The sequence below is a fragment of the Vombatus ursinus genome, unplaced genomic scaffold (genome assembly GCF_900497805.2).
Source record: "Vombatus ursinus unplaced genomic scaffold, bare-nosed wombat genome assembly UNPS02014837.1, whole genome shotgun sequence".
Lineage (NCBI taxonomy): Eukaryota > Metazoa > Chordata > Mammalia > Diprotodontia > Vombatidae > Vombatus > Vombatus ursinus.
The window spans coordinates 4,890,889-4,917,676 of NW_020954615.1; the positions used below are offsets into that span (position 1 = coordinate 4,890,889).

The window sequence follows — 26,788 nt, forward strand, 5'->3', positions numbered from 1 at the left end:
TGGTAAATGGCCTCATCTCCAGGTCAGGCTTGCCTATGAAGTCATGAATTCATAACTTGTAACATGGGTGGGGGTGGGGCATGGAGAGTAAGTATATACCCCAACTTGAACCTCCACACAGTTCAGAGTCATCCTTACACTTTAAAGCTGGCAGGAAGATAACCCTTGACACAATCTTTCTGGTGCCAGAGGACATAACTAGGAAGAATAGGGGGAAGTTAAAAGGGGCAGATTTCTATGTAGATATATGCAGTGTACATATATATGTATATGCATACATATAACCATATATATAATATAGAGACATGCACGTAGTTATATGTATACATACATATATGCATTCTATATTATATGTACATGCAAGTGTGTACATGTCTCAGAGTTGTCCCAAAGTATAGTTTCCCCCTCACTGAAAGACTGCAGACCAAGGAAGTATGACAACCTTTTAGGAATGTTGTAGAGGGAATTCTGTTGTAGGTTGGAGTCGGAGTGGATGGCCTCTGTGTTCTCTTTGCCACCTGAAATTTGGTGATTTTCTGAAAGTTTCTGCTCTAGAACTGGATGGTAATAATGAAATGGACATTAATGGAAAATAAATGGAAATAAAGAAATGGAGAAAAGACTCCATTTCTTTGGACAAACTCAGTAATGAGGATTAGGAAGGGTACCTATAACCTATCAATCAATCTACAAGCATTTATTAAATATTTACAATGTGTCAGCTACTGTGCTAAGAACTAAGAATGCAATGAAAAAGAAAAGAAAATCACAATCCCTGCTTCCAAGAAGCTTCAGTTCTACTGGGGAAGAAAATCTTTACATAGAGGAGAGACTATAGGGGGTGAAGGACCCATGGTGCTTGGTATTGGGCTCCTCCCCAGTGTCATCACTGGGGGTATGTGGTGAGGTTTCTTTCTAACCTGGTTGTGACTTTACCTTTCCCAGCATCCTCACCAAGGATCAGTTCATCTCAGATTATAGCTGTGATCAAATCCAGTTCAGCTTAGCTTATGTGATTATGCCAGCAGAACCAGCTTTATATTACTTTCTCAATCTATTAATTAACAAGTGATTATTAAGCACCAAATCAGTGACAAGCCTCGTGTTAGGCATGGGAAATGCAAAAACAAAAATGACAATCTTTGCCCTCAGGTAGCTCACTTCCCATTGGGGGAAACAACATGTGTATGTATTAGTATAGATAAATTATACAGTAAATACAAGGTGATTTCAGGGGAAAGGCACCATGAGTTGAATCATGTAGGACATCATGGAATAAGAAGTGTCTGAGCTGAGGCTTGAAGGAAGCTAGGGGTTCTAAGAGGCAGAAAGAGGGACAGAGAGCATTCCATGCATCAGGCACAGCTCATGAAAAGGCATGGTGTTTGGAAATTGAATGCTATGTCTAAGGAAAAGTGGGAAGGCTAGTTTGAGTATATTGAGGAACACAGAGTACTTGAAGGGGAGTGATGTGTAATTAACCTGGAAAGCAAACATGTGTATGAGTGAGAAAGCCAATATACTGACATACTCCATGGTTGCTAATTATCAATTATGTGCCTTTTCTACTTAGGGGAAGTCAACTAGCATATATTGGAAAGAAAGGCTAGAATAAGATTTTGAAAAGCTTTAAATGACAAATAGAGAGGTTTATGCTCTTTATTGGATGTAACACAGACCCTGGTGTTTATTAAGTAGAGGAAAAACATGGACAGACATGGAATTTAGAAATATCACTTTCCCTAAAGTATGGAAGATACATTGGAATGGGGAGAGCCTTCATCAAAGGACACCAATTAGGAGGTGATGGCAGTAGTCAAGGCATATGGTGTATCAAGAGACACAAATTCTAGTCTGACTTTCCTCCTGACTCACTGTGTGGCCTTAGGTTCAATTTACTCTCCCTGGGGCTCAGTTTTCTCCTTTGTAAAATGAAGGGCTTCAAATGAACTATGTCTAAGGTCTTTTCCAACTGCTTCGTAGGACTAGACTTACAAGCAATCCAGCATATTGTAATCTAATCTAAAAAGAATCCATTAAATGTCTACTTTGTGTAAGGCATTATGAGAGATGTTGAGGACAGACATAAAAATACACTTTCAAACTTTACTTTCTTCAAGGACTTTCTAATCTACTGGGGATTGGAGCATGCAAGATATAAGCAGATAAGTATATACATCATAATTAGAGGGATGCAAGCCCTAACAACTAGAGGTATAAGGGAAGGATTCCCAGAGGAGGAGGTACATAAGTTGTACCTTGAAGAAAGCCAGGGAATCTAAGAGGAAGAAAGGGGAAAAGAGTGTATTCCAGGCACAGTATACAGCCTATGCAAAGACATGGAGGCAGGAGATCAGGTGCCAAGTTTGGGGAAGAGAAAATAAGTCAGTATGGTGTCACAAGGTAAAATAAATATTTTTAGATAATGAAGATGATGAAGATGATGATGATGATGATAATGACACCAATGATGATGACAATGATAATGAGGATGGTGGTAATTCTGATAAATTATTAAATTGCAAATGAACCAAAAAAGACATTTAGCCATTTGGTTAAAAGTGGTATATTTCCCCTTAAATGTATACAAGTAGGAATAAGGACTGAACCCATGATTCAATTGATATAGGGTACTGCTAGAAGAGGAAATTCCCTCAACCCATGTAGGTTAGCACCTTCTTTGCAACCTACAGTTTTAAAGTTTCCTAGAATAGCAAGAAGTTAACTGATTTGTGCAGGGTCACAAAGCCAGTATATGTGAGGGACAGGACTTAAATGCAAGTTTTCCTAGGTTCCAGGTAGCTCTTTACAGCACACTGATATCCTTTACATTGATGAGCATGTAAAAAAAAAAAGAAGAGAGACAGAGAAAGAGAAAGAGAAACAGACAGATAGGCAGACAGACAGAAACAAAGAGAGACAGAGAGAAAGAGAGAGATAGAGAGAAGAGAGAGAGAGAGAGCTCAGGCTAGTGAGTCAGAATGCCTGGGTCTAGTCTTAGATTACTGAATCCCCTTAGTGGTCTGAGACTTTGGATCCAAGTCTCATCTAGATGACCCTATATTTGTTCTTTTTTATTCCTTCCCTTCCAGACCTAAGTTTATACATCAGATAAGAGAAAGAAGAAAGAAAGAAATAACAACATTAGTAACAAGCTTGTGAAAGAAGTTTGCTCAGTCCAGAGCATTTGTCCTCCATGTTCTGAACCAAATCAAAACTTGGTGTTATTACTTTCTAGAAGATGGAAACCCTCTTATCTGAGGATAAAATATTTGAGGCAAATTCTGCAAAAATAAAAACATACTGATTGATTGGGAGTTTAGGACTTGGGAGCTCAAAGGCAAAGACTCTGGCCAGCCAAGTCAGGATGGCTCCTAGAAAGTTGTGTAATGACTTCAGGGAACACTTCCGTGTGCCCAGATAAGAACATCACATATCTTTCGGGTTCTTCTCCCACCACCACCCACACCTTGGCTCAGTACAAGGTAAGTCAAAGGCCAGAGGACACACAGCCCTTCTCCAGTTTCTCTCAGCCACCCTTCCTGTGCCAGGACTATCCAGCATGCTCTTGGACTTTCTCCTGTGGATATTTCTGCTCATTTCTCAGACTAAAGGTAGGATTTCAGCTCTCTATCAGTGTTTGCTGCATATGCTTTTGGATGGATGGTGCCTATTGGGGTATCAAGGCTTTGAGAGTGAACTATTCAGGAAATAAGGTAATCAGTCAACCAGCAAGCACGTGGGTATCTGTTATATGCCAGGCACTGTGCTAGGCACTGGGAGCACAAAGTCAATGAGATAGGTCCTGGCGTCAAAGAGCTTATGGTCTAGCATGGGATACGATACATCCATATATAAGTAGCTACAAAATACATGTGAAGCAAATGCGAGGTTGTTTTTGAGGGAGGGGGAGCTCTTGGTGACTCTTCCCAGCTGAGTCCTGGCTGGCCTTGTATTAGCTGCTTCAGCAACCTTGCAAGCTGTCTCTGTTCATCAGGTTGATGACAGAAATCTCCATTGAGCTGAATTGTACATAAACTTCAAGGCTGATGTGGGAATAAAGACAAAGAATGACCACCAAAAATAAATAAATAAATAAACCCTGAAATCATTCAAGTGTCAAACACGACGTTGCATATAAATGGTCATTATGATTGACACTGATGGAAGTTTAAAAAAAAAGGTAAAATAAAATAATACGTTAACAATAAGATGAAGTGTGCAGAAGAGCTTTGGTGGAGCAGAGCCTTGGGGATTTAGTTTTCCATCTGAGGTTAAACAGAAAAACCCTCAAGGCATCAATCCAGGCTTCATGGCATTGTAATTCTTTCTAATGAATTAGCTTACTTAAGAAGCAGTCTGATATAATGGACAAAAGAGACTTGGGTTCAAATCCTGCTTTAGATGCTTGCTAGTTGTGTTGAGGTCACTAAACCTCTTCAACCTCTGTTTCTTTGTGTTTACAAAGAGGACCATAACACTCTCATAAAATGATCATAGCTGTTCAGTTGTGTCTGACTCTTTGTTGTGTGTCCTTTGTTCTCAAAGAAGACCCTGACATCAGGAAGCAGATGTTATGACCTGGGGTTTTCTTGGCAAAGATACTGGAGTAGTTTACTATTTCCTTCTCTAGATCATTTTACAAATGTGGAAATTGAGGTAAACAAGGTGAAGTGACTTGCCCCCAGGACACACAGTTAGTAAGTGTCTGAGGTTGGATTTGAACTCAAGTCTTCCTGACTCCAGGCCTGAGCTCTATCCATTGTGCCACCTGGCTGCGTAAGCATAGCATCACAGATCTGGAATTCAAAGGGACCTGGGACCCCTCATTTTACAAATGAGGAAGTTGAGGCCAATGGAGTTTAATTACTTGGCCAAAGTCACACAGGAAATGAGCATCTGAGGCAGGATGTGAACTCAGAACCTCTGAATTCAGAGCTGGTGCTCTTGTCCTTGTGTTATGGTACTTCCTTGGCTACTTGATGGGATGATAATCAGGCTGGTGACTTTGCACAGCCCTGCCTCACTTAAATCCAATTCACATGCAAGTTATAACATCTCCTTCCTGATGTCATGGTCCTCTTTGAGAACAAAGGATAAACACTAATAACATAGGATAGTTATGAGACTCAAGGAAATAATGTACAAAGAGGCCATTGCCAATGTTAAAGTGCATGTGAATGTCAGATATTGTTATCACTTCCTGCCTTAGTCTATATAGTACCTCAAACACCATTAATCATAGCACCTTAGATATAGAAGGCTCAAGAGATTGATTGGGCTGACTCTGAGAGAAAATCAATTAATAAATAAAAGTTGTCTGAGGCTGCTTCTGATAAGAAGGGAATGTCTGACACTTTCTTGGGTGACTAACATGTTTGAAGTAAAGAAATCTGGGAAATGAAGTCAAGAGCATCTTTGGCCACACCCTGTGAAGACATCAGCAGTGCTCATGGCAGATATGGCCTCCCTGGTTTTGATACTAGACCTAGGAATCATGTCTTCTTCTTGTTTGGGAAAAGTAGATATTAGTAGGGTCTGTTGCCTCCTTAGGGTCATAAGCTCATGGCTTCAGAGCTGAAATGCACCTGAGAGAAAAACAAGTCCAATCATCTCATGTTACAGATGAGATCCATGGAGCTTCAGTGATTTGTCCCAAGTCAGACAGTTAATAAGGGTCAGAATCTGGAACCTCTGATTGCAGATCTTTCCCTTCCCCCGCTTCCTTCCCACTACTCTTGACATGTGTGCAAAAGTTCAAATGACCTACTGTGGTTCCCAGGAAATTTTTTTTTTAAATCCAGTTTTGTCCCTCACAACCAGGACACTGTGACAAACAAAGGTATAAATCATTTATCTGATGGAAATTCCAGAAATCCACACCATGGGTCTCTCCAATCTAGGGGCTACTTTAGGCAGTCAAAAAAATCAGAAAATCTTTGAAGCTTAGAGGTGGGGGATCATCTGTACAGAAATTTGTTTCTCTCACTCTTCTGTTCAGAAATGTCCAGTGACTCTTTACTGCCAATTGAGGAATTTCAAATCTCTCTTGCCTGGCATTCAAAGCCCCTTGTAATATGGGACTGCATTAGATTTCTAGCATGGTAGAGAGGGAAATTCAAAGTTGGATATCATCTAGTTATCAGATGTTACCTAGTCCAACCAATTTGTTTTATAGGTGGGGAAACTGAATGGGAGAGTGGTTAAGAGACATGCTCAAGGTCACACAGAGCTGAGAACTGATCCTAACTCCTGACACCAGATGCAACAGACTTTTTGCTATACCAAGTATATTATTGCTTTCCCGCATTCTTCACTCAAGCCACCTCCCTGATGCCATGATCCTCTCTGGGAACAAAGGACAAATAACGAGTCATCAAAGTGGACTATTCTTTATCCTTTGAACCAGCACACTGCTTTCTTGTCTCCGTACATTTGCTTAGGCTCTTTGCTATGTCCTCACTGCCCTTCCTCTCCTCTTCGCCAGCTGAAATCTGATCTTTCCTTCAAAGCCTGCCTCAAGTTGTGCCCAGTTCATGAAGCGAAGCTACTAAGTGCTGAAGCACCACTCTGGCTTCACCCTTGGGCTTCCTGTAGTATTTTTATATCACTTTTGCTTGAATTCATCACGCATTAATGATATAGATTATGCTACTCTGTGCTTCTATTGAATCCCATGAACTCCATGAAGAAAGGGTCAGGTTTTTATCTAAACTTGGTATCTCTCTAGATGTCCAGCACAGGGCTGTATCTATTGCAAGTTCTCAATAAATGCTTTTATGTTGAATGAAACTAGTCCACCCTCCCACACGTTGCAAAAGCCCTTTCTGGTGGCAGTGAGCCAACATACCACACAGTTCAAAAACCACTCACCTTCCTTGGGTGTAATCACTGAGCAGGCTTGAGCCCAGGTGCCAAACTTTGCAGGCTTCCATTGATGGGCTCATGTCTGGAAAACAAAATGTTTATTGACTCTTCTTTAACACACTTATATCCTGAGCCCAAAGGACCCACTAGGACATAAGGATTTTTTTTTTTGACATTAGAGAAATGGAAACTAGTCTATATGGAGTAGATCAAGTTCCTGTTGTGATTCATAAGATGGAGACAGCATTTACAAAGGGCTAAAATGAATTCCTGGCATGAGGACACATTCCAGTACAGTCTTGTCTCCTAGCTAGTTATATAATTTTGACCAAGTCACTTTGCTTTTTGGGGACCTAATTTTCTCATGCATAATATGAAGGAATTTGGCAAGGCAATCTCTAAGATTTGCGCTAACACTCTGAATCTGATAAACAACTTGTTATTTAAGCTGACAATCAAATCTTCCCAATCTACTTCTCTTATTTTATTTTCTTCTACTAAGCAATTCAATTTAATTTGATAAGCGTTTGTGACAGATACAAAGTTTGAGAGACATAGTTTCTGGGTAATTATACAATTAATCATATTAGCAATAATTAATAAAAGGGGTCAGTGACAGTCTCAAATACCAAAGACCCCTCATGGAACCCACTCAATGCTTGTATGGACTTGGAAGAGTAGGTGTTCCTGAGGATAGCAATTAACTCTCATTGGTTAACAATTAATGAGAAGAATGAATATTATAATGAGAGGCAGACCTATTATAATGACAGAAGCTGGGAGACAGGATTCTGACCACTCAGTCTTGGACAAAGAGACCTATTTCTTATCCAGTCTATCTGCCTAGGACAATCTAGACAAAGGGGGTCCACCTCTGCTCAGACCTGGTTGAGTGGAACACAGTGGGTTGGAATTCACTTTAGATTAAATTCTTTGTAAGATTTTCCAGTTGGGTGGTGCAACATCTCCCAAAAGAGTCAACCCCTGGAATTTGAGCAATTTTATCCACCAACAATGTCCTTCAGACACCGAACAACCTCTAGGCTTCTGAAAAAATCCTGGTCCTAATTCAATAATTGATTAATATAAAAGAGAAATAATCATTTCTTTCACACTTATTAAGTCTCTGCTCCTTGTCATATATTCTGCTGAATGATTCAGATACAAAGACAAAACTGAAATAATCCCTGTCCTCAAGGAGCTTCCATTCTACTGGTGGGGAAGCATGTATACATCTAAGCAAATACAAAATATGCATAAACTAGATACAAAGTGATTTCAAGAGGGATTCAGCACTAACAACTGAGCGGGGGTGGCAGGAATCAGGAAAGTAACATTATTTGAAATGTTGACTTTGGATTTTTTTCATGGAATTCTTTCTGTTTAGATTGCTGTAGTCATCTTCAATATTGTTTTCTTGGCTCTGCTTTACTTTGCATCCGCTCATGTAAGTCTTTCCAGGGTTTTGTTTTTCTTTCTGAAATCATCCTGCTTGTCATCTCTTATAGAACAATAATATTCCATTACAATCATACACCACAGCCTGTTTAGCCATTCCGCAACTGACTGGCATCCCTTTGATTTCCAGTTCTTAGTCACCACAAAAATAGTTGCTATAAATATTTTTTTTGTAAGCCCTTTCTTTTGGATGTCTTTGGGATATAGACCTAGCAGTGGTATTGTTGGATCAAAGAGTATGCAAAGCTTTATAGCCCTTTGGGCATAGTTCCAAATTACTATCCAGAATGGATGGATCAGTTCACAGCTCCACCAACTGGCATTAGCATCCCAGTTTCCCACATTCCCTCCAACATCCATCATTTTCCTTTTTTTTGTCACATTAACAACTCTGACATACTACCTCACACTTATCAGAGCAGCTAATAGTTTAAGATTAATTTCTACCTGCCTGCTTTCCAATATTCCCAGAATTTTTCATTAGACATTAATATGTAATTTATGATTTGGAATTATTAAACACCAAGTTATTGGACTGTATTTCATAACTCTTTTCAATTTCTAATTCTATCTTGTCTAGTTTGTTTCATTGTTATGTTCTATTTTTTTCTCTTTTTAAACAATTCCTTTGACATATTAAGTTTTTTGTTTCTCCAAATTAATTTTGTAAGTAATGTTTGATATTTTTTAAGCTCTGTCAAGTATTCCTTTGATAATTAAATTGATATAGCATTAAAACTGTAAATTACCTTCTGTAGTAATTTTAATTTTGTAGTGTTTAATTGTATTTTACTGACATTGATGATATAATAAATGAGATAAAACTGTCACTATTATTCCAAATAGGGACAGTTTTATTTCATCTTTCCTTTTTTTATGCCTTTGCTTTCTTTGTGTTGTCTTATTACAATTGCTAGCATTTTCAGAATTACATCAAATAATGGTATGGATGGGGGGCATTGTTAGTTATTCTCATATTTATTGGGGATGTTTCTAGTGTTTCCCCACTGTATATGATACTTTGTTTTGGATAGATAAAGATAGATAGAAAGATATGTAGATAAATATATAGATATTAAAAAGGTCCCTTCCAGCTTATTTTAGATTTAAGTAATGATATACTTTACCAAAGACTTGTTCTGTGCCTTTTGAGATTATCTTTTGATTTAAAAAAATACAATTAATTATGTTGATTTTTTCCCTGCCATTGTACCATCTTTGTTCCTTTGATATAAATACAACTTGGTAATAATGAATGGACTCACAGTATGTTAGAGATAAAAAAGAACTTGTGAGATCATTTCATCCAAACCGCTCACGAGCAATGTGGTAATATTGGAGAGAGAGTTATATTATTACATATGAGAACCAGTATTTGAATCCAGATCCACCGATTTCAGATTTCAATCAACCAGTCAATAATCATTTGCTACACACCTGCTATGTGTTAGGAGCCAGGGATACAAAAACAAACTGAAACAAGTTCCTGTCCTCAGGGAGTTTACATGCTAACCATGGAGACAATAAAACCTGCATACATGCATTTTTTCTTATACATATACTACTATGTATGCATGTGTGTATATACCCATATATGTAGCAAATATAATATAATCCTGGGAAGGAAAGGCACTAGTCATTGCAGAGATGGGGCCATAAAAGTTTCATGTGGAAGGTGGTGGTTGCAACAGTCCAGATGATAGATGGTGATAAGAACTTAAATTTTGTGCTTGGGGTGGGGCAGGTGATGAGAATGAGACATTTGCGAGAGATGCTGTGGTGATAGAAACAAGATGTGGCAAATGATGTAATTTGTGGGGTGAGGAGTCAAGCAAAACCTGGGTAATTGGGAGGATGATGTTTCCCTTGACCAAGAGAGGGAAGGGATGCTGGGAAGAGGGGTGGGTTTGGGTCAAAGATAATCAGTTGTATTTTAAACATGCTGAGCTTCAGATACCTTTGGAATATCCAGTTCAAAATGCCAAAAAATAGTTGCTGATGTGAGTTTGAGCTCAGGAAAGAGATCTGGGCTAAGGGTCATCTGTACAGAAATGATAAATAAAAACTACAGGCACTGATGAAGTTACTAAGTGAGAGATTCCAAGAAGCACCTGAATCCTTTTTTCTTTGTATCATTCAACCTACGAAATCTTTCAGGATACAGATAGAAACTAGGCCTATGGTTTCATCATTATAGGGCATTTCCAAGTGAGAATATTTCTTCTATCCATGGAAAGCAACACCTCTTCTGCAAAATATGACTCAGCCCATTTCCCATCTTCTGCAAGAGGCTTTTCCAATTGCCCATCTAGTACCTTCCCTCTGAGATCACTTTCCACTTAAATTATAAATGTATTTATATATTATATACATATATTTATGCTTAAATGTATACATATGTGTATATATAATTATGGGGGCAGCTAAGTGATTCAATAGATAAGATGCTAGGCCTGAAATCAAGAAGACTCATGTTCCTGAGTTCACATCTGGCCTCAAACACTTACTAGCTGTGTGACCTTGGACAAGTCACTTAACCCTCTTTGCGTCATCTGCAAAATGAGCTGGAGAAGGAAATAGCAAACCACTCCAGTATCTTTGCCAAGAAAACCCCAAACAGGGTAATAAAGAGTCAGATATGATTGGACAACAAAAATATGTAATTGTGTATAGTATATCTATAATAAACATGCCTACATGTACATATATGCATGTTTCTATATATGTGTATATAAGTGTGTATATCTGTATATGTATATTTGCATACACACACATATATTCCATATATTCTATGTGCATAGATATTTGCATTATGCCCCTACCATTAGAATATTAATTCCTTGAGGTTAGAGACTATGTTTTGCCTTTCTTTGTACCCTTGTAGTAAGCACTTGGACAGCTAGGTTGGGCAGCAGATAGAACACTAGGCCTGAAGTCATGAAGACTTATCTTCCTCAGTTCAAATCTGACCTCAGATACTTACTAGCTTTGTGACCCTGGGCAAGCCATTTAACCATGTTTGCCTCAGTTTCCTCATCTGTAAAATGAGCTGGAGAATGAAATGACAAACCGCTCCAATATCTTCGCCAAGAAAACCCTAAAGTCATCACAAAAAGTTGGACACAATTGAAAAATGACTGAAATTACAACAAATAGTAAAAACTTAGCACTTAATAAATGCTTGTTGCTTGGCTGATTGGTTATAGTGTTAGACATTTGCCAGGATCAGAGAAGTCAAATATCTTGCCCAGGGTTACACAGTCAATACTTGTTAGAGGCAGAAGTTTAATTCAGTTCTTCCAGACTCCCAGACTAGCTGTCATCCCATGAATTATGCTTCCTCTCACCCCATCTGACAGCAGATTTCAAATGCAAATCTCTCTTTGAGGTCAATATGCTGTCCATTCATACTAAAATGTAAATAACTAATATCAGCTCCTTCTGTAAGAGCAGGTTCTTAGAGAGGAGCATAATCTAAGAGAAGTAGTCTACTGATGAGGAAGCCCATGGTATGGTGATAAAAAAAAAGTAATGTACCAGCCATCAAGGGAGATTTGGTTTCAAAGATCATTCTCAGAAAGCAGTACCAATCTCTGACTCCTAAAGAACTATGAAGAAAGAGAGAATTTCTGGAGAAAGTAAAGGGAGTGAGTCAGTCAATAAACATTTATTAAGCAGACTGTATGACAGGCTTCATGCTAAGCTCTGGAGAAACAAAGAAAAAGTCTCTGCCCTCAAGGAGTTTCCTATTTAACGAGGAAGACAATACACACAACTCTATACATATAAGCTACACAGAGTATAAATGGGAAATAAAGTGACGTCTAGTCACTTTATTCTAGAGAGAAAAGAGTGTCAAGGAGAAGAGTGTGATTAACAGTATCAAAGGAGGATAAAAACTGAGAAAAGGCCTGAATATATTTCTTCAATTTTGACCGTTTTTCCTAAAGTTTCCTGTATTCTCACAAATAACCCCAGGGGTGTGACAGGCACCTACTTCTGCTCATTCTTTTCTGCTGGGGAGACATTGTGGATGTTAAGTGTTTTCTTTCCTTCTTTTCTCCTCTAGCAGCTGAAGACCTCAGGAAAGAGGCCTATGAAATGGTTTATCCTCAAAAGCGCCCTGTGCTTCATAAAAGAGATACTGAGAAAAACCAAAAGCTTGGCCCACAGGTAGGACTTCTCTTTAATCAATCAATAAACATGTATTAAGTGCCAGCTATGTGCTAGGTACTGTGTTAAGTGCTGGGGACACAAAAAAAAGGCAAAAGACAATCCCTGCCCTCAAAGAACTCACAATCTAATGGGGGAGACAGCATATAAACAAATATATACAAGGCAAAGCAAGAATAAATAGGAAATAATTAGCAGAGGGAAGGCACTAGAATTAAGAGGGGCTGGGAAAGGTTTCTTGTAGAAGGAGGGGTTTTAGTTGGGATTTAAAGGGAGCCAGGGAGGTCAATAGTCAGAGCAAAGGAGGAACAGTGTTCTAGGCATGGGGGACAGCCAGAGAAAAATGCCCAGATAGGTATTAATACATTGTTCCTTTTGGGGGTCCCTGAGAGAGATGTGCTGTGCTTCCAGTCTAAAAGCTCACACTGGTCCCTGAGCAAAGGAACAGAGATGTCTGTGACCTATTCACTGAGAGTAGGCCTAGGACTGGGAACAGACTTAGGGTCACAGAAAAGACTTTCTCTGGGAAGTCAACTCCCTATCACACTGAGCCCCAGAGAACTCCATGGCCTTGGTTTCTGCCAGGGCCATTTTCTCTTGTGACATTCATGAAACAAGTCTCAAAAGACTTCCTAGCAGTCTGTAGGCCACTCAATTCCCATGATCCAAATCTTCTACCCAAGTCTCATTTGCTCTCAAAATAATAATTACAATACACATTTGTATCAGGTCTGAAATAGGATTTTCCCTTGAAGGTTCCTCCACATTTTGCAATAATCACTAAGACAAATTAAGAAGTAATTAGGTGATATAATTTTGCATCTTCTCTTTATTCTTTTGGGTAAGGAATGACTGTCTGGGAGAAGGAGTTCAACACAATTTAGATAATGTAAAATGAGAGATATCAGTAAAATTCACTTTTAAAATGTTAGACACATTTTAAAAGGCATTTTCCAAATATATTAGTGTTCATTTTCTCATTCTGAAAGTATTTATATAGACTGGTAGCTCATAAGTGTTGTTGTTTTTTTTTTTTTTTTGAGGCAATTGGGGTTAAGTGACTTGCTTAGGGTCATACAGAAAGTGTTTAAGGTCAAATTTGAACTCAGGTCCTCCTGACTCCAGGCTGGTGCTAATAAGTGTTTTAAATAAGTTCTTCCAATTGAACTTTGATTTCAGGATGCCAATGGGCTTCAATATGTAGTCACAGTTTTCTCTTTGGTAATTCTAGGTTCAATGCATCTTGCCTAAAAAAGACCATAGGATTATTCTCATCTCATTCTTCTAATGTTCTTTAGTAGTTAGAAGTAGCCTAGGAATGAATCAATATTCCGCTATTCATCTTCTATATTTTAGTGTCCTGTGGAATATTATGCAGATAGATACAATGATTGCTTTCTATAATACCATAATTTTGTAATTGATAATAATCTCATTTTTTCTGCCTTTTTGATGGTTAACTGAGAAAATATTCTAGGACAAGTCACCATTCTTGTTTCTTTATATTTGAAATCTTCAGGTTATTGCACATGTGGATAAAATGAGTATTTTAAAATTCAATAAAAGTATCAATGTAAACTCATCTTTCCTAAGCTCAATGAAAGCATCTTGGGGACAATTCTTGCAGCAGTTAGAACAATAGGGGTGATATGTACTCCATCTGCCTCCCACGTGGATTTGATTTTTTTTCTGCTAGGACTCTATATTTAGAACCTTTTTATTCCACAGACTTTGTAGGCTGTGACCATTTGGTATGGCAACACGTATTAAAAACATTGATATCAAATTTTAATGGTCCAATGTTATGCCTGGGTGATTGCAGGCAACAGTTCTGTCTGTGATGATTCTCTGGCCTCAGTAGAGTTTAGATGTTGGGTTCTGAAGGGTATTTTGAGATGTATATAAATAGACATGGATTTGTCTTCTGTTAGTTTATGAAAGGAAGCTCTCCTTGATACATAAGTCTAGTCAGCAGGTTGTGTCTTACTAGGTATTTATAATTTGTAGATGCTAAATTGGTACCAAGAATTATGATAGGGTGTTGTCTTTTGTACTCAAAATGGATCAAGCTGCCATCACTACGTCAGGGTCAAGGCACAGTATGTCTGATTGGCTGATCAGACCAATATGACCTTGGAAGGTTCTACCACAGATTGGGCACAAATAATCTGTATGAACATTTGGAATAGAAATGTCTCTTAATGTGTGCATCTGAGCTACTGCAGTTCTGCTTTGCTCATAGAGGACAATGCCTTCTTTGATGTGGGCATGATAGATGGTCCTGTGCCAGCATCTCCCATGTCTCACAATTGAAACCACAGTTCTTCAGAGAGACCTTAAGAATGTCCTTGTATCTCTTCTTCTGACCACTACGTGTACACCTTCCTTGTGTGAGTTCTCTGTAAAACAGTATTTTAGATAAATGTATATTTGGTGCATTTGGTATTCAAACAACCTGGCCAGCCCATTGGAGTTGCACTCTCTGCAGTAGAGTTTGAATGCTTGGCAATTCAGGTAGAGAAAGTCCTCAGTGTCTGGTACCTTATCTTGCCAAGTGATCTTCAGAATCTTCATAAGGCAATTCAAATTGAAGTGATTCAGTTTCCTGGCATGGTGCTGGTAGACCGTCCAGGTTTCACAGACATACAACAATAAGGTCAGCACAACAGCTCTGTAGACCTTCAGTTTGGTAGTGAGTCTAATACCTCTTCTCTCTCACACTATCCTTTGGAGTTTCCAAACTAGCTTTGGCAATGTGTGCAACAATCTCATCATCTATGTGTACCTCACTAGAAAATATGCTGCCAAAGTAAGTGAACTTATCCACAACATTCAAAATATCTCCATTTACTGTAATTGATGGTTCCATGTATGGATAATGTGGTGCTGGCTGTTTTGTGTGTGTGTTAATTGTCAGGTCAAAATTATCACAAGCTGCAGAGAATTGATTAGTATTCTATTGCATCTCAGCCTCAGGGGCTGCATTGAGTGCACAACCATCTGCAAACAAAAAGTTTTACACAAACTGTACCTCCATTTTTGTCTTGGCTTGTAGCTTTTTAAGTTAAATAATTTACCATCACTATGGTAGCTGGCCTTGATGCTATTTTCATCCTCATTGAAAACGTCCAACAACATCACTGAAGATATCATGCTAAAAAGCATGGGAGCAAGCACACAGCCTTGCTTTACTCCATTGGTGACTGGGAAAGTGTGAGAGCATCATCCATTATCCAGAATCTGTACAAGCATGATGTCATGGAACTGGTATACAATACTGGCAAACCCTGGGCAACCAAACTTTGCTGAGATCTCCTATAAGCCCACATAACTGACAGTATCAAAGGCCTTGGTCAGATCAACAAACATTGTGTGCAGACCTCAGTTCTGCTCCTGGCATTTGTCCAGTGGTAGGAAGAACAAACAACAAACACCATAGCAACCATTCCTCAGCTGATCCTGGCTTGCAGGTAGATGACCATCTTCCAAGTGAAGGATCAGCCTATTAAGGATGACTCTGGCAAGAATCTGCTGGCAATGACTAAGAGACAGACTTCCCTGTGATTGTCAAAGGGCAACCTATTTCCTTGTACTTTCTAGAGATGGACTTAGAGGCATCCTTGAACTTTTGGGGGAATAACCTTCTCTTGCCATATAAACCAGAAGACCTCAGTTAGCTTTTGAATGGGCAGTAGACCCTCTGCCTTGTAAATCGAAGCTGGAATAGAATCAGCACAAGCACTTCTCCACATGAGGGGAGCCTGATGGCATTCAAAGCCTCTCCTTCAGTTGAAACTTCAGTTAGACAAGAATTGACTTGAGATACTTAGACAACAGAATCAGCATTGGTTGATGATAGTCTGCTGAGAACATAATGCAAATGTTTAGCCCATCTCTCCAGGATTATGTCCTTCTCATTAAATGTGGCTCCATCAGCACCAACTAATTGAGACACATGTAGGTCTTTGGCCATAAATACCTTTCAGGACATCATAAAAGTGCTTTAGATGGTTACTATTAGCATAAAATTGAATTTCATCTGCCTTCTTATAGAAGCAAGAATCCTGCATTTCTCTAACCTTCATTTCTTTATTTTTGATGGAGTTAAACACTGCCTTCTTAGAGACCGATGAACTATCCTGCTGGCAAACCCTGTGGAGTTCTCATTTTTCATTTAGTATTTTCTGAATTTCCCCATCATTTTCATCAAGGCAATCCTGATATTTGTGAGTGTTCTGGATGAGATATAAATACAAAAGAAAGGTAGTCCCTGCTTTCAAAAAGCTCACAGTTTAACTGGGGGAGATAATATATAAAGACAAGTTCCCCCTTGAGGAAAGTAGAAGAGCCCCCAAATCCTAAGGGACTTTGGTAGGAGAAATGACAAGGATGTGAGGTCCTGAGAATATGTGGTTAGATCAGCTGACTCTATTGAAGATATGGAGAATAAAACAGCAGGCTAGACTTTAGGACCCTGTAATTTTCTGAAAGCATCCTAGGTGGTCACTTCTAGGTCATCCAACTCATGTGAACAGCTTTGTCCATTCCTCTGGACAGAGGGAGTGGAAGGGTACAGCTCACCATCATTGTGAAGTAAGGCACTGAATTATAGTTTTGTAATCATTCCTACTGGGAAGGGGCTTGGGGGAGGAAATGGTAGTGTTGAGGCAGGAGGGAGGAATGATAAAGGAGCATTGACATACAAATTGGGTGAAAGAGCCACTCCATGATATTTGATTCATCTGGGTTTCCAGTCCCTGGATGGGGCCTGGTTAGCACCTGTTCCTATTCAAGTACAAGATGAGGTCTGGATGGCCTGGGAATGAGGAGGCAGGAAATGAAACAACCTTGTTGTTTGTTTAAGACTAGCTGGGAACAGGGCCCTGCCAGATGTCATGTACCACACCCACATGAATGGATTGTCTGAGATTGTCTCAGTGATGGCTGAGATTGTCTACTATAGTAAGCCAATGGTGAAGAGACCTAGCAGGACCAACACCGACAACAAAAAGCAGCATAATGACAATATGGAATGACATCAGCAGCTGTGCAGAACTGGCTCTCCCCGTGTATGCCCCAGACACAAGCATCCTCTGCATGGTTGCGCTCCACCCTTGGCCATACATGTTCACTACATGTGAGCTACTTTGTGAGTAGGATGGCAAGTTTGGTATAAATCAGCATCATGTGGTGGAAGTCTGCAACTGAAATGGGATCATGGGCAACTTTAGGGCAGGCCTGGCTTCTCAGATTATTATATTGGAATATTGGAATATTGTATTGAGTTATGGGTGCTGTGATTTAAGAAAGACACTGACATTTAATAAAGGCACTCTCTAGACTGAGATAATCTAGAATGGGATAGCCATCATGGTGAGGTGCCTTAACTCCATGGCATATGACATGATCTGAAGAAGCTGGGAAGGTTTATCCTGGAGAAGACTCCAGGTTGACATGGCAGTTGTCTTTAAGTATCTTCTCTGCTTGGCCTCAGGGGAAAGAGCCAGAGTAATGGGGAGAAATTGTAAAGAGGCAGACTTCCTCTTGTTGTAGGGTAGGATTCCCCAATGTTTAGAGCTGTCCAAATGCTGAATGAGCTGCCTGGAGAGGTAAGGGCTTCTCCCTCCTTTGATGTCTTTGAGTAAAGCCTAGATGACCACTTATCAGATATGTAACAGGGGATTCCTTTGTGGTGTGAGTTTGACTTGGCTGCATTTTTCCAATTTTGTCATTCTCTATGAGTACTCAGCCATATCTTCGTATATGTTAGCCCCTTCACTGATATTTCCTAGGCATTTCCTTTGCTGCAACTTATATTGTACATTTTTGTGAGAAAAGGCATCCCAGGTTTATGGTGTGAAAGGGAAGGGGAATTTGTTACTACTTTTCTTGCTATACTATTTCATTAAGTATTTTAAACAATGTCCTCTAACTAGCAAAAAGTAAATGTATCAGACAAACCCCCTTGTCATTCCTTTCACAAGATGTTCTATCTCGAGACCCTGGGCGTTTTCAGTGACTCTCCTGAATTCTTCAGATCTCTCTACCTCTGGACTTCCTTCAGGTCCCAGCTAAAATCCCACCTTCTACAGGGAACCTTTCCTAATTCACTCAATCAATCCCAGTGCCTCCCCTCTGTTGGTTATCTCCATCTTATCCTGTACATGGCTGGTTTGCACATATTTGATTTCATGTTTTCTGCCACAGTAGACTGTGAGCTCCTTGAAAGCAGTAGCTCTCTTTTATCTTTCTTTGTATCCCTGTGGCTTAGCACAGTGCCTGATACATAATGAGAGCATAATAAGTGCTTATTGACTAACTGATTGAGACTGGGCTTATCAGTGAAGAGACTAAGTGAATTCTGATGAGGGAACTGAGGCTGAGAGGTTAAGTGACGTGCCCAGGGCCACAGGACTATTAAGTGTGTGAGGTTGGATTTGAATTCAGGTCTTCCTGGCTCCAAGTCACTATGTCTCTTTTCATTATGCTCTGAAACTGCCACAGATATAGACTTTAAAGGTTCTTTGTAGTCATTGAGCACTATCATAGATGATGAAATTAGGCCCAGATTGGTTAATTGGTTTTTCCAAGATCACTTAACACACAGTTAATAAGTTACAAAGCCAGAATTTGAAATCTAGGTCCTTTAATACAAATCCAACACTTTCTCCTGCTTTGCCACACTCTCACTAAAGACATGTTTGAGCATTGTGAACTCTTTGCTGGTAAAAGGAGATTGTAACACTACTCTGTCCTTTATTTTAACAATGAAAAGTCTTTTCTGTATTGTCAGGGTAAGAGCCAGAGAGGTAAGAGATCACTCAAAGAGTATCAAAGTATTTTGTCATGTAAGAGCCTCTGACATGCAGGCTATACCAGGAGCTTAGGACAGCTTAGGCTACCAACTGTTCCTTTCCTCACCATCACTGTCTCACAGACCTTCCTTGGTATCCTCACATGTTCCATAATGTTTTCTTTCTGAGTCAGATTTATTACTTTTGTTTTCCTTTTTATTATAGTGAAATGAGAAGAGTTCACTGTCTCTTTCCTCTCTATAATACTTACTTTGGAGAGTTCATCCCCTGAATTTTGAATAGCATTTGGTCTCAGATGATCTATATAAAGTTATGGAAGAGAAAGAAAAGAAATAAGGAAAATTGGATTAATTTCACCACACTTTAATTAAGTGCCTATCACATGTAAGTCACATGGCAGGTGCAGATTGTCCTAATTACCATGAACTAACTGGAATATATGTTTTTCTTCCAGGAAAAATATGATGCAGAAGTCTTCTATGAGATGATTCTTCATGGTAAACAAATGGTGCTTCACCTGAAAAGGACAGAGTGAGTGGCATAATATTTGAGATTATAAAAACACTTACATGGAATTATCCAAATTTTGCTTAATGTCTCTCTGGCAAACAAATATCCCAAATCTTCCTTTCTATTAGGAAAATTTTCTTTGTAGTTGATTCAGAGATTTGTAGAATCTCACATTACCAAGTTATCTAGTCTGAACTGTATCTGGCCAATCTTATGCCGTATATCAGACCAAGCTGTACTTGAAAACCTCAGCAGTTGTAGGGGCCAGGGGTACTCTCTAGATCCTACAGCAGCCAATTCTGTTTCTGGAGTGTTCTAATTAATAGAAAGGTTTTCCTGTCATCAAGAGTCCATTTCCATCTTTGCAATTCCCACTTTCTCCCCTACTGTTCACCATTGCTTTTACTTCTTCCTTTTAAGGCAAATTAATCAATCAAAAAACATTTCATAGGATTAGAGATCATAAAGTTGTTGATCCAGGGCTAGAAGGGGCCTTAGAGACCACTGAGTTCAATCTACACTGGAGGTGCAGAGGACTTCGTTGACTAGCCAAGGTCACACAGCTAAGGTAGGATTTAGAACTAGGTCCTTCTGACTACAAGTCCAGTACTCCATCTATCCCGCATGCTATGAGGCCCTTTTAAGTACCTACTACATGGCATTGAAGATACAAAGAAAAAAAATAATGTTCCTTCCCTTAAGCAGCTTACATTCATTCAACTGGGAGAAATGACATGTACATATAGAAATAAATAGAATATATACAAAGTGATGGGAAGCCCACTGGAATCTAGGTGAATCTGGAAGGGTGTTAAATAGGAAGTGACTCTAGAGCTAAGCTTTGAAGGGATCTAGGGATTCTGAAAGGCTGAGGAGAGGAACACATTCCAGACACGGGGGAAAACCTACACAAAGACAAAAGGAGTGATTGAATGTTGTAAATGATGAATAGAACAGTTTGACTAAAATCTAGAATCAGTGGCAAGTGGTAATGTGTAATATGCCTAGCAAGGCAAGCCAAAACCAAGGTATGAAGGGTTTCAGATGTTGATCAGAGAGATTTGGTTTTGACTCTAAAAGCAAAAGGGAGGCATTGCAGCTTTTTGAGCAGGGGAGTGACACAGTCAAACCCGTGCTTTATAGATATCACCTCCGCAGCTGTGTGGAGAATGGATCTGCAAGGGAAGAGCTGACGAGGAGGAGAGAATCACATGGCTTACACCACACATTCTAGAAGACACACAGATAAGAACAAGGCAACATCTTACACAGAAAACACACTTGAGAGGTGAAGAACAAAGTTCTAGGTTAGGTTCAGATCAAAAGGGAAAAGGGTCTCTATTGATGGGTAGCCAGGAAGACTTCACAGAGGAGGTATTTCTGTCAGGCCTTAAATAACAGACAGGCATTTAAAAGCAAAAGGGGAAAGGAGGATATTCCCAAAGGTAGAATCAGACAGTATCATAGATCTATATCTGGAATAGACTTTGGGTCTATTTGTCATCATTTTAAAGGTAAGGAAACTGAGGCTTAGGGAGTTAAATTACTTACAAGTGTCCAAGGCAGGGTTTGAACCCATCTCCCTGACTCCAAGTCTAGTGTATAAGTAAAGGAATGGAGACAAGAGAATGCAATTTATGTTCCCAGAAAGCAGCCTAGTTTAGCTGGAACCTAGGGAATGAGAGAGGGAGAGAGAGGGAAAGAGAGAGAGAGAGAGAGAGAGAGAGAGAGAGAGAGAGAGAGAGAGAGAGAGAGAGAGAGAGAGAGAGAAAGAGAGAGAAATAGGAGATTAGCCACAAAAGATAGTGTGTCCACACACCCCAAACTGAACTCATCCTCTTAATAATAGGTAACATTTACATAGGGACTACTATATGCCAGGCACTATGCCAAACACTTTATAACTATCTAATTTGAGTCTCACAACAACCCTGGGAGGTAGGTGTTACTATGATGCCCATTTTATAGATGAGGAAACTAAAGCAAATAGAGCAAATAGAGGTTAAGTGACTTGCCCAAAGTCACACAGGTAGCAAGCCTCTGGATTTGAACTCATGTCTTCCTGACTTTGGGTCCAGTGTTCTATCTACTGTGTCACGTGGCTGCTGACCTTCTTTCCATAATCTTGTCCCCTTCCCTCCCTTCCAATCTTCCCGCTTTTTGTTGTAGGCACCACCATCCTCCCAGGCATGCAAACGCAAAACCTCAATGGGTATCCCTTATCTCCCATTTCCAAACCATTGCTATATCCTGTCAATATTTCCCCTTCCACATCCCTTTTATCTGTCCCTTCTTTTCCACTCCCATGATCATCAGCCCAGCGTGAGCTCTTGAAACATTCTATCAATTGAATTACTCTAATTGTCTCCCAATACCAGGAGGTTTCTTTCCTAGTTCTACTGGAATGGAATGTTCTCCAGACACTTACATTACCCTCTCACACGTTACAAATTAGGCCCTTCCACTGGATCAAATTCAGGCATTATTATCCCCATTTTACAGATTAGTTAATTGAGGTTCCAAGATGATGTCACCTAACCATCAGATTACAGGCCACTCAGTCAATCAATTAAACTTTCATCTCTTGAGAAGATTAGTCTACTTAAACTGCTCTTAAAACATGAGTTTCAGCATCCTCTCTGATGGGAAGAAAAAGGACTTCACAAAGTATTGAGAATAATTGGGGAGATACTCCCATGGAAGCCTTTCTTGTTGGCATTATAACAAGGATTAACTATCTTTTTGTTCTCTTTCCAGGGACCTTGTATCCCCAAACTACAGTGAAACACATTACTCCCAAGGAGGGGAGGAGATCACCACGAATCCTCAGTTAATGGTAGGAGACACAGTGTGGGGGTAGTGTGTGTTATATTGGACCTGGTGGATTTGAATCTCACCTCTGATATTGGCCAGTTTTGTTACTTTTGGTCATGTCATGGGTGAAATTCAACAAAGGTAGACTGAGGCAATTTACTCCAAGCAATATAATAGTTTATTAACAGAGCACAAACCTGTTAATAAGGCAGGTTGATGGCTGCCTCCATTTTAAGACAAAGAATTGTAGCTGCACCTCATTTTTATACATACAGAACAAAGAACAGAACAGGATAGGTGAGGAAATAATGCAGTTTAAGGTTGGCAATATCATGTACGTGAGGGCCTCAGGATTGGTTACTTTAAAGGAAAGCATTTACACTCCCAAGACCCTCTCTGTCTTAGAGGAATGCTTTATGGATTTAGGGGACCCAGCTGCATTCTCAGAGTACTCTGGTGCCTGAGAATGAAATAAGGCCACCTTTAATCATTTAAGGACAGAGACCAGGTCAGCTTGTATGCTCTCAAGCATAACATACTAATGTCACAGAATTTCTCAGGACATAAAGTTATGAGGGATAACAAATTTCCTGGGCACAAAGTGATTTTCAGGTGGTGCTCAGACAATAATTCCCTTTGAATTAAAATGTTCTCTGAGACTGTTGAACCTCTAAACCTAACTCAGAATTTTTCTTTAATTAAAACTCATCAATAGGGAGAATAAACTTTGGTATCTAACTGTGAAAGAGGAAGACAACTTTTGAACTCATGAGCTTCTTTACTCAGGGACAAAGAAAAGACTTGGGATTTTATATAAAATACAGAATAAGGTTACACAATAGAATCAATTGTGAAATGGAATCACATATAAGATACAGAATCAATATTTGGTTTTCTCAGGCAAGAAAATTATCTTAACAAACTTTTAATTTCTGCATCAGAAAAGGGTAGGGCATAATAACTGTACTGCTTATTTCAGTTAGGCACCAAAATTTTATTAATTGCCTAATGAGTGCCATTGTGCTAAATGCCTAGAATATGACGAAAAAGATCGTTGCTCTCAAGGACCTTCTATTCTATTGAGTTTTTATGTGACAAATTCTTTGTAATATTCAAAGTTAGAAAAATGTGCAGAGTTAATAATTATAGAAACATGCTTGGTTAATAATATTAGGGTAGCAAAAAAGGTTTCAACTCATTCTCCTGTGAAATCATCAGTCCCTAATTCCATCTTTAGGTTCCTTCCTCTGAACACAAATGTTTTATCTAGACCAGGGGAGGGGAACCTGAGGCCTCAAGGTCACATGTGAAGTTTAGATACAGTCAACAGGCCACACTTGAGGACCTAGAGGACTACATGTGACCCCACCCTATACAACCACCCCAAATGACCAAATTCCACTGCTGGTTCTCATCTCTAAAAAAAAGATTTTGGAGTGGATGCTCCAGGGACGCAGCCCTGGCATAGGGGAAAGAACGCTGACACTGGAGTCACTGGACCCAGGTGCAATCTTTCTGCCTCTGATGCTGATTACTTGTGTGATCTTGGCCAAGTCATTTAACTTAACTAGGTCTCAGTTTCCTCATCTGTAAAATGAAGGGATTGGACAATTTGACTTTTAAAAATTTCTTATAAACTGAAATCTACGATCCTGTGAAATTGCAATCACAAACAGAAAGTTAATTAAGAATCCAAGGCTGGTTTATGCTATGTATAAAATGAGCAGGTATTTGTTACTATCATTGTTATTGAGTAAAGTTAAGTTGAAATGTGGCCAAAAAAATTGTATATAATATTATGATATTTCTCCACCTCTCTCTCTCTCTCTCTCCCTCCCTCTATCATCTTCGGTAGGATCATTGTTATTACCAAGGACATATTCTTCATGAAAAGGACTCTGCTGCTAGCATTAGTACCTGTGACGGCTTGAGGTAAGAACCAGATCTTCAATACTCCCTCTGGTGACTAAGCATAATTGAAGAAATAGTGAATCTGACTTCTGATGAACCTGAGTGTGTTCAATATCCAATTAGAATAGACTACCTTGAATTGTGGGGGTGGGATAGTTCTGTTCTCTTTTGTGATTTGTAGAAATACAGATATTTCAGGAAGAAAAATCAATAAATTGACATGTCATTCCTTGGCACCACACCAGCACTGTAGGAATGATTCATGGGCCTCCTTTATTCATCAGTCTGTGAAAGTGAAAGGTTGATGCTGTAGAGATAATGAGCATGGCCTGGCTTTGTAAAACTTGAGAAAATAAAGTTCAAAGGGAAAAAATGTTTTTCAGCAAGAGGTTGATCATCAGAGCTAGAAGGGATATGAAAGTTTTATAAGGAAACCTAGATCCAAAAAAGGGAAGTGACTCACCCAAGAAACCATGATGAGTAGAGGCTTAGCTGGAACTTGGAGCCAATGCTTCTGACTCCCTGTCCAGTGCTCTTTCCATTATACATATTACCTCTCCGCTCCTTATTAAAGGGCACACTGAATTAAACTATCAAGTATCTTTGCCTTTGGGGAAGGAAAACAAATCATCTGGGCCCCACACTTACACATGACTTTAAGGTCTCATCATACAGAACCAAGGTATCAGGTGGTGCTATTGTGATTTTGAGAGGAAAGAAGGTGCTCAAAGAGATGGCAAGAGAGGAATGTGATATGATGAAAAGATTCTACTATCTAGTTACCTGTGTGACCTTCAGGAAGTTATTTAGCCACTCCGAGCCTCAGTTTCCTCATTTGTAAAGTGAGAGGGTTAGATGGCATGATCTGCCAAACAAATTCTTTCTAGCTCTAAATTTATGTTCCTATGAATGGTAGGAAGTTAGAGTTGGCCATTTGGGATTTCATTTTGTCCTTCTATGGTCACTCCATGTTGTGCCCAGAGAAAAGATAGAATTAGGGGTGGCAGTCAGGCTTCTGCCATTGAGCCCTCAGAAAGAACTGTTTCTTAGCATCCTGACTTGGCTGGGAGTTACGTTTTTTTTGTTGTTTTGTTTTGTTTCTTGTGATTTTTGTTAAGAAGAAAATTATTTCTGAGGCAGCTAGCTGGTACCGGCACCTGAAGTCAGGAGGACCTGAGTTCAAATCCGGCCTCAGACACTTAATAGCTGTGTGAACTGGGCAAGTCACTTAACCCCGATTGCCTCATTAAAAAAAAAAAAAACATGTTTATCACGTCTTCCCTACTCACCAACTTCATCTGGAATCATAGTTTCCCCATGTTATTACATATAATTCCTTTTGAGTTGAAGCAATCAGAGCTCCAGGAATAGAATATGGTCACCTGTCCACAATCCTTAAGCAGATGGTCTGCATTCTCATGCTCCACAGGGGATACTTCAGGAAGCATGACCAAAGGTATCTCATCGAACCTCTAGAGCACTCTGATCAGGGAGAGCATGCCATCTTCAAATATGACCACAAGAACCAAGACACAAGCAATGGGAGCTGTGTGGTGGACAACTTTTCCAAGACAGACGCCATCACTCAGGCCTCCATGTCTGGCCTCAGTTTAGAAGTGAGTAGGCTTCTTAGCTTTTTATTTGTTTCTTTGTTTTGTTAATTCACAACACTTAGCACAGTGCCTGGCACATAGCAGACACTAAATTGTTGTTGTCAACTTTCATGGTGGAAAAAAAATTACATGTGTTTTACACCTCAATCCAGAGAAACAGGGTAAAATAGGATGGGGGGGAGACAGAGACAGAGAGAGATAGACAGACAGACACAGAGAGAGAGACAGACAGGCAGAGACAGACAGGGACAGAGACAGACAGACAGAAACACAGGGAGACAGAGAGATAAAGAGGGGTAAGACAGAAACAAGAGAGAGAAAAAGAAGAGAGAAACAGGGAAAGACAAAGTAATAGATGAAGAGAGAGAAAGGGATGGAAAAAGGAATAAGAGAGGAAAAGAGAGAGGAGAGAATGGGGAGTTAGATAAGAAAACAGATGAGTGAGAGCAACAGAGGAAAAAGTTAACGAGAAGAGAAAGTGAGAGCCAGAAGAATGAGGAGAGAGATAAAAAGAAAAATAGACAAGAGTGAGGGAGAGGGAGATAGACAGGAGAGAAAAAAGGATAGTAGGGGGAGAGGGGGAGAGAGAGAGAGAGAGAGAGAGAGAGAGAGAGAGAGAGAGAGAGA

The 26,788-nt window shown here is 39.5% G+C and overlaps 1 protein-coding gene across 1 annotated transcript in view; it reads left to right on the forward strand.

Annotated features, from left to right (window-relative positions):
• The first annotated feature begins 17,517 nt into the window (after nucleotides 1-17,517).
• Nucleotides 17,518-26,788, forward strand: part of ADAM7 (ADAM metallopeptidase domain 7) — a 68,501-nt gene continuing 59,230 nt past the window's right edge. The window contains exons 1-5 of the mRNA XM_027839965.1: nucleotides 17,518-17,598; nucleotides 19,768-19,844; nucleotides 22,581-22,659; nucleotides 24,493-24,569; nucleotides 25,978-26,164. Coding sequence (XP_027695766.1) covers nucleotides 17,518-17,598; nucleotides 19,768-19,844; nucleotides 22,581-22,659; nucleotides 24,493-24,569; nucleotides 25,978-26,164 — 501 coding nt within the window. The remainder of the gene's footprint in view (nucleotides 17,599-19,767; nucleotides 19,845-22,580; nucleotides 22,660-24,492; nucleotides 24,570-25,977; nucleotides 26,165-26,788) is intronic.